Source organism: Mangifera indica, chromosome 12, assembly GCF_011075055.1.
Source record: "Mangifera indica cultivar Alphonso chromosome 12, CATAS_Mindica_2.1, whole genome shotgun sequence".
In the NCBI taxonomy this organism is placed as follows: domain Eukaryota; kingdom Viridiplantae; phylum Streptophyta; class Magnoliopsida; order Sapindales; family Anacardiaceae; genus Mangifera; species Mangifera indica.
The window spans coordinates 14978202-14987130 of record NC_058148.1 but is presented as its reverse complement, the minus strand read 5'-3'; the positions used below and the strand labels follow the sequence as shown (position 1 = coordinate 14987130).

The 8929-nt window shown below is 35.4% G+C and overlaps 1 protein-coding gene across 1 annotated transcript; it reads left to right on the top strand.

The window, feature by feature from the left end:
• The first annotated feature begins 1476 nt into the window (after positions 1-1476).
• On the top strand, positions 1477-5197 carry LOC123192790 (terpene synthase 10-like). The gene is made up of 7 exons (XM_044605456.1): positions 1477-1726; positions 1812-2064; positions 2793-3177; positions 3316-3534; positions 3614-3752; positions 4448-4696; positions 4804-5197. The coding sequence occupies exons 1-7, from the start codon at positions 1496-1498 to the stop codon at positions 5116-5118; spliced, it is 1791 nt and encodes a 596-aa protein (XP_044461391.1). The 5' UTR covers positions 1477-1495; the 3' UTR covers positions 5119-5197.
• The last annotated feature ends 3732 nt before the right edge of the window (positions 5198-8929 follow it).

Genomic DNA, 8929 nt, shown 5'->3' with positions numbered 1-8929 from the left:
AGTTTGAACTTTGTAACCCAAAGGCCCAGTTGAAGGGTGATTGCTTCTTACTTTCTCATTAAAAAGGCTAAGATGAAGGGAAAGTTTGGCCATTTTACTCCTTGATTGGCCTACTTAGTTGAGGGTAGGAGAGGATTTGAGCTAAGTCAACCACAAACATGTGTTGACTCGAATTTTACTCAAATCTTAAATGATCATCTCAAGTTCGAGTTTGTTTGAATTGTTCAGAGGTGTCATTGAAGGTTATCAATGAGACAAATAGTATTATTGACTGAATAAATAATATTACTAATAAAATAAATAATAACATTAAATGAGGGTTTTAGTTGATCTAAAGTTAAGTTATCAAATTAAAGCTCTAATTTGAATTTGACTCAAATCAAACCAAACACTGAGCCAAGAGTTAACTCGATTTGAATCTAGCAATAGTTGAGGAGGAGGTTATTGTTGATAGCCCCCATGTGATTAAGGGAGGATAATTGAAAATTGCATATTAGTTGAACTAATTTTTGGGGTGAGAGAGACTCGATAATACTTTTGAAGGTGCCCAAGATAGATTAATGATAATTTACCTCATAATCTCTGTTTTTGTGCAGAGGAAATATAAGAAGAAGTACATGGTACTTCCTGCATTGGTTATTTGGAACAACAGCTTCTCTTGTATGGATCATCAACATCTACACAGGTTTAAAAGCTTATCATGATAAAATATCGAGAAGCATTGCAATTTGGGCTATACTTTTCAGGGCTGAGATCTGTTTCTTGGCTTTCTTTTATCTCTTACAAGCAAATGGGATTACATGCAGAAGCGAGGTCTCATTTTAGGCAATAATATTGAACCAGCTCCTTTCATGTGGTTACTCAGAGAGAAAATGAAAGGTGCTGCCGCCAGAACCATGTGGAAAACGCAACGCATTGAGGAATTTGTTTGACTAGCTTGGCTTATTTTTTAATGATCTATGAGGGAAGATTAGGATGAAAGAATAATACTTTCTGTCTTAATTTTTTTTTTTTTTTACTAATATGTATAAATAATTTGGCATAACTGCAGTGATTGGGTAATTCGAGAATGTTCACATCTCTGGGATAACAATATCTTTTAGGATCGACTATTTCGATAGCCTCTATCATTGTTTTTTGGCATGACTGATAAAATTGGTTGTACACAATATGTGACAAAATAATGATCTGTTAGATAATAAATTTATTAAAATTAATATATTATTTAATTTAGTAACATGTGAGTCACGTTATGATTTAGAAGTCCACCAGTCCCATCCCTCTATATCAGTTAGCTATTCAATTGTTGAAAATGGATTGCTTATGCTATTTTTCCAGTAAAATGTCTAGCATGAGTCATTTTCTTTTCCTGTTCGGAAAAATTAAAAAAGGTATGATCAGCAGCTTGCCACGTCTCCGTGAAGTTTTTCTATATGAAGAGCCACATTGATGAGTTCATTCCCAAGTAACTGAAAAAACTTGAACCTTCTTAATAATGGCTCTTTATTATCCGCTTGCTTTAATGAATGCTGCATCCACTTTCACCAGATTGCCTCCAAGAAGTTGCAGCGTAGTCGGAACATCCAGCAGCAATTCGGTGGTTCCAGGCAGAGTCCAATGCAGTGGTGCCGCCAAACTGTCAGATGAAGCCATTGTTAGGCGATCGGCCAATTACCAACCTACCATTTGGGGAGATGATTTTGTTCAATCACTGAAGAGCCATGTGGTTGGTAGCGTATAATTATAAAACTACAGTAGTAATTTTAGAGTTTTACTATGGCCTGTAATCATACTTTGTGTACATCATGTAGGGAAAATCATCAGAGGAACGGGCTGAAAAGCTGAAGGAAGAAGTGAGGCTGACGCTTGATAGTGCGGTGGATTCCGTACAGCAACTGGAGCTCATTGATGTCTTACAAAGACTTGGATTATCTTATCAGTTTGAAGATGAGATAAAGAGAATTCTTGATAGGGTCTACAAGAACAAGCATAAACAAGATAGTTTATATGCGGTAGCTCTGGAGTTTAGACTCCTAAGACAACATTACTATGATGTTTCTGCAGGTAATTCAGAGCCTATAAAGGAAATTAAGTTGGACAGGGCAATGCATGTTTGAATGATTAACCACGGTGGGAACGTTAAGTATCCATGTTGGGAATTAAGTTGGGTGTGGTTATATAAAGTGTGAGGGAAAGTCGTATCCCTTGACATTAGTCTGTCATCTAGAAATTTTGAACTTTGGTAAAATCTTATCTTATCATTCAGGACTTAAAGGGGAACGGTTAAATATCTCACGTTAGAATTTAAGTTGGGTGTGGGTATATAAAATGTGAGGAAAAGTTTTATCCCTAAGACACCAAACAAACCCTAATGGATACATAAAGTATAAGTAAAAGTCTTTTCCCACATTAATATATGTGGTTCTTTGTAAAATCTCATCCAATTTGGGACTTGGTTGAGCCCAAGGTCTTATAAAGTATGAGACTTGTAAATTTTGATAAAATCTTATCTTGTCATCTGGACCTAAATTAGCCCATCCTGTCATTTGAAACTTTTGAACTTTAGTAAAATCACATCATGTCATTTGAAACTTGGTGGTCATTGGGTTTGTTGTGAAGTGTGAAACTAATGATAATTAGGTAGATATTTTGTGGTAGAGATCAAATAGCACTAGTCAAACTCTAATGATAACTTTATTCTGGCATCTACAGTTTGAGTTTGTATTACACACAATAATATTGATTATGATGGATGTTCTAACTAAGACTAAAATTGTGACTTGGTTTTGCAGACGTTTTCAATAATTTCAGTGATGAGAACGGAAATTTCAATTCATATGGCAATGATGATTGCAAAGGAATTTTATCTCTGTATGAAGCTGCATTTCTATTGAAAGAGGAGGAGAGTAAAATCTTCCATTATTTCAGAAATTTTGCGGCCACATACCTGAAAGAGTATACCAAGGACAAGGAAGGTGAAGATGAATATGTTTCCTCATTAGTGAAGCATGCACTAGAGCTTCCACTGCATTGGAGGATGCCAAGGATAGAGGCTAGGTGGTTTGTTGATGTATATGAGACAAGACATGACTGCAACCCCATATTGCTTGAGCTTGCTAAACTCCATTTCAATATACTGCAGGCAACGCACCAACAAGAACTTAAAGATGTGTCAAGGTAAGTGGCTAAAGTGCTTATATATGCCGATTTGAGACCTAAATATGTAGCGACAAAGTGAAAACCAGGATGTTACAATATTTATTTTCTCCCTGCAATTTCTTACATTTATCTAACTATGTTTCTTGTCCCATAAAGCTGGTGGAGGAATACAGGTATTGTAGAGAAGCTAAGTTTTGCACGAGACAGGTTGCTGGTGAGTTTCTTTTGGAATTTGGGGCTAACATCCGAGGCTCAATTTGGATACTTCAGAAGAATGATGACGAAGGTGAATGCTCTGATAACAATAATTGATGATGTTTATGACGTTTATGGTACAATGGACGAGCTTGAGCTCTTCACAGATGCCATTGAAAGGTTAGTGGTTCATATATATTTAGCCCAACAGTTTGATATTGCAGACATGAATTTCACTCAAATTTTCTCTGTAATTTAGATGGGATGCCAATTCAATGGAGCAGCTTCCAGAGTATATGAAGATTGTATATCTTGTTCTCTTCAATTCCGTAAACGACATGGCTTCTCATGCTCTCAAAGTGCATGGGGTTGACATTATTCCTTACCTTAAGAAAACGGTAATTCAACTCATTCTGAAAAAGCTCTGTGTTATTATATGTATAAGCATCCCACCTAGTTTGGGAATGATACAAGAAATGTCGGTTAAATAGCATGCAAACTCTAAGTTGTCAAGTCACATTTTGGGTTTTGGGATAGGGTTAAATCTGAACCAAACTAACTTAACCTCGAAACGTAATTTGGTTTGATTTAAATCCATTTGAATTCATTTTTAACAAACTCGAGCTAAAGGGAATTCAATCCATAAGTCGAGCAATAACTCGATTCGGTTTGAACTTGGTTCACGGTTTAATTCGAATCATATTTAACAATTATTAAAACGATGTCGTTTCGTCCATTATTAGGTAAAACAACTTATTTGAGTCATTGATCTGTGAACTTGAGTCATAAATTCAAGTTAAACTGTAAACTTTAACTTTAATGACCAAGTTGAGCTTGAACTACATTTAATTTTGGTTTAATGAACTTGAGTCGTACTGTTTGTTATTTGAGTTAAACTCAAGTTAAAAAGTGTTTAGATTCGATTCAGTTTGTATCTATTATCAAAATGTGTAAAACCATGTCAAACTACGTTTATAAAGCAAAGAACATCTTAAAGGCCCGAGTTCCCGGACCGAGATGTTACATTTACAAAATTTCATGATCTGATTTCGATGTTATTCAGCATAGTTAATGTTACTCCAAATTGATTCAGTGGGCAGATTTATGTAAAAGCTATTTATTGGAGGCAAAATGGCATCAGGACGGACACATCCCAACCCTTGTAGAATACATGAACAATGCATGGATTTCCATTGCAGGTCCTGTGCTTCTAGTGCATGCTTATTTCCTCGCTACAGATCCAATCACAGAGGAGACCATAGAATGCTTGGAAGAATATAGCAATATAATCCGTTGGTCATCAATGATTCTAAGACTTGCAGACGACTTAGGAACAGCATCGGTGAGCTGAGCAACTCCGCAACCTCTGCAATTGATTTTAAGCAAACACAGTGGTTTCCAGTTTATATGATAAATTGTAATTTTCTTTTCATGTTGTTTATGATTCAGGACGAAATGGAAAAAGGAGATGTGGCTAAATCTATACAATGTTACATGCATGAAACTGGAGCGTCCGAGGAGGATGGCCGGGAACACATAGGAGAAATGGTTGCGGCGACATGGCTGAAGATGAACAGAGATCGGCTTGAAAATCCTCACTTGTCGACAACTTTCATTGACATTGCAATGAATCTGGGCAGAATGGCTCAGTGCATCTACCAGCATGGAGATGGGCACGGGATTGAAGTTGGTCAGACCAGAGATAATGTATTATCTCTACTAGTAAATCCTATTCAAGTTCAATCTGTTGACAGCAGTGGATGACGCTAAATGACACACAGAATGTAAAACCAATAAAACTATATTGAAAATCAATAAAACTAAGCGAATAAATGAGCATAAATTTATACACAAATAATAATTTAATATCATATAATTTTACGATTTTAAATTGAAAATAAAATAATATTAATCAAATGTATAATTACTTTTGTATAAATTTATGTTTATTGTTTAGGCACAAAATATTACTAATATAAAATGCCCTATCAAGCTTGAAAGTTCTTATTTGGGATTGATTAGTTCTTCGATTGGCGAACCCGATCCGAATCTCTTCTCATTTTTCTGTTACCTGTACCCCGTCTTCCTTTAAACCAACAAAATCTGATGATTTGACTTCCAAATGCATCCCAACCGTCAACATCACCGTTTCGTCATTTCTTTCTTACACTTCTCTTTTAAGTTTCTGAGACAGAATTTTGCCAGTTTGGTAAAGAAATTGTAAAATTAATATTCTAAGATGAACCCCAACTGTAAGGGGGTGTTTCTGACATTATTCAACTAATTTTGCTAATATTAGGAGTGTCCATAACATTTACCCAACTCTCGATTTCCAATCCAAACGGCATGTCGTTTTACTCAGCACGGCGGAGAAAAGAATTACGAGAAAGAAGATTTAGCAGCAGCAGGAACAGAACTTATCAATCAATTTCAATCCCGAATTGTCCAAATCAATTAAAGCTTCAATAACCAAATTGGGGTCATTAATGACTGAAGAACAAGAGAGAAAGAAGAGGGTTGTGGTTGAATCGCTGGGATGGCTTACGGAATCATCAATCATGCCCAAGAAACAACGCTCAATCGAAGGAGTGGGTCCATCTTCTATCTTAGAACTCAAACCCCAGCTCTATAAATCCCAGGAAGAATCGAAAAAATCCAAAGAATTGATCGGTCCTGATGTTAAGTTCCACCGCGCCAAGAAGAAGATTACCTCACGTGATTCCTTCTCCTCCAAGAACTCCGGCGTCGAAGCCCGCGCTCTCGAGTACCTTCCTTTTCCGTTTCTGGGTTTTCATTGAAGTGCTTAGATTAGCTCAATTTCAGGCTTCAAAATATTACCTCTTGTGCTTACACGTGGAACTTGGGATGCATAATACTGTACTAATGTTTGTTTCATTGTGTATAAATGAGAGACAAGCTCGAGTTGAAAGCGGTGAAGGATGGGTCGGCAAGCTATGCGGCACTGGAGAGGAAGGCTGAGTTATATGAAAAACTGGTGGAGGGAGAATTATCGGATAAGGAGGATAAGGAAAATAAGGAGAAGTATTGTGTGGACTTTTTTCGTAAGGGTATGGAACAGGAAACAGGGCAGCCTCCTCAAGCTGATGATGTTTCCGTCACCGTAGCAGCACAAGCAGAAGCAACTGAGAACGATGCTGCTTCTATGCTTTTTGACGCAAAATTTGTAGCACCGGGTACAACAACTGGAACAATGGATAAAAATGAACAAAAACAATTTGTGAGGTAATAATTTTGATTTTTTTTTTTTTTTTGGTTATTGTTTTGGTATTATGCTTATTATTATTTGGTTGAGATAAGGTTTTCGGTGTTGAGTAACTTACCTATACAAACTACCATGACTATAGAGTGGATCCGATCTGAGTTGACTCAGTTTGAACAAGTCAATCTTGAGTTGGAGTTTCAGCTCAACAGTTAAGCTCAAGATAGATTCATTTGTCATCATGTGACATTGTTCATCTTGCTGATAATACCATACACTCCTCCAATGATGCTGTTTATCCTATCAACAACTTTGGTGACACAATGTGTTAGGTCCAAGGTTTATACTGTATGAAGAACCAGAGAGCGGCAGTTTGGGAAGAACATTTGGCAAGAAACAGATTAGAGAAGAGGAGACAGATGGCAAGCAGCAGCCTGAAGTAGGAGAGACAGAAGAAACGGACCAGCATGCACACAAAGGGGACATTGCAGCGGTACAGCATAAGCAGGGGACCATCCATATTTGCATGGCTGATGAGGCGGCAGCTGAGCATTGGCTTGACATAATGCAAAAGGAGAGAATGATATAGAGCTCGACGTGAGAAGCAAGAGAGAAGAGTGGATTTTGAAAGAAAAGTGGTAGATGGGAGAGTTCCAGCCTCTCAAAAGCTGGAGGGATTTGGCTTGAATGATTTGAGTCGTTTTGTTGATTGTATTTGCTGTTTTGAGTGTTATTCCAGTTGTCGGTTACTACATTTTGGCCACTTTGATTGTTTCCCTGTTACATGTAAAAGAGCTTAGATGTTTTCAGTAAGATATCGGTTGTAATTGTGTATGGATTTTCAATTAATGTGGGCATACGCAACCTAATCAATATGTTATTAATAATAGAAACTAGAGATTATACCCATGGTAGAGCCTTTTAAGCTATATTAGATGAGTTATGTACAAGAACAATGGAATGTCAGTAGAGTCAGCAAGAGATGAGAATGAGAAATTCTTAATTGCTGAAGGGATTGCAGTTTGAAAGTGGGTAATGATGAAAGGAATACAAAAGGAGATGTCTTGTCTAGTAAAAATTGTGATGGAGAACAAGAAATATAGGGGAAGTAGAAAAAACAGAGTGATGATAAAATGATAAAATTGGCAGAGTGTTCTTGGAAGGGAATCTTGCTTTGCATTGTCTGGAGAAAGATTAGACTTTACCTATTTTTGCTAAGACAAACAGAAAGTACACTAAGATCTAATGTCATGCCATAAAGAAGAATGGGACCATTTAAGAAGAATAGTGCCTGCCAATATATGGTTGTTGTTTGTTAACAGAAATCATTTACTGTGATGTATTGTCTATATTCTGTATGTCATTCTATCAAGAAGCTATCCAGATTTATGGTTTTTCCTTCTTTGCAGGGAAGTTCATGAAGAAGTAAACCAAGCAAGGGAAAAGGCATCTGAGCTCAAATTGCCCAGGCAAGAGCAAGCAGAAGCTCGCCATGAGAAAATAAGACAGGCCTATCTTCGGAAATTGCTGGAGAAACAAAAGGCTGCATCCAATACAAAACAGAAATAACTACAACAATTTTCTTGGAGTGGGATCAGCCAGATCGAAAATATTATAGTTTCTTACCCTGATTTCTTGCAGTGGGATCAGACATAAATGGTGTATTTGGTTTAAGTAATATTTTATTATTAAAAATAAAACTTATTTAAAATAATATTATATTTTAATTTTTATTATATTTGATAAAAATTGGTAAGTATTCTTATTTTAAAGATTTAATAAGTAATAATAAAATAGTAATAAAATTAATATTATCTTAATAATTTTTAATACTAAAATGAATATAATAATGATCTTATCTTTTATATTATATGTCATATTAGTAATATTAAAGTGAATGTGGTAATCATACTAAAGTGAAGGAATCACTTTAAGGTTTCACTATATTTTGGGTGAGAATAAGTGTTTTGGCCTTTCACTAAATAATAATGTGTGATTAAAATTAATATATTATTTACCTAAGTAACACGTGATTTACATTGAATTCAATATACTATAAAATAATATTGTGTAATTGAAATTAATATATTATTTGATCTTACTAATATATGATTTACATTGAATTCAATATACTATAAAATAATATTGTGTAATTGAAATTAATAAATTATTTAATCTTACTAACATATGATTTACATTGAATTCAATATTTTATAAAATAATATCGTGTGATTAAAATTAATGTATTATTTAATTTTAGTGACATGTGATTTACGTTGTGAGACTTTCGGAAAAATTACCCAACATGAGTCATTTTCTTTTCCTGTTTGGAAAAATTAATTTAAAAAAAAAAAA

Bases quoted from the DNA above. Each gene is read 5' to 3' on its own strand.
- LOC123192790 (XM_044605456.1), top strand. From the start codon at position 1,496: ATGGCTCTTTATTATCCGCTTGCTTTAATGAATGCTGCATCCACTTTC. The intron at 2,065-2,792 runs GTAATTCAGAGC...TTGGTTTTGCAG, and splicing joins TTACTATGATGTTTCTGCAG to ACGTTTTCAATAATTTCAGT. The intron at 3,753-4,447 runs GTAATTCAACTC...AAATTGATTCAG, and splicing joins TTCCTTACCTTAAGAAAACG to TGGGCAGATTTATGTAAAAG.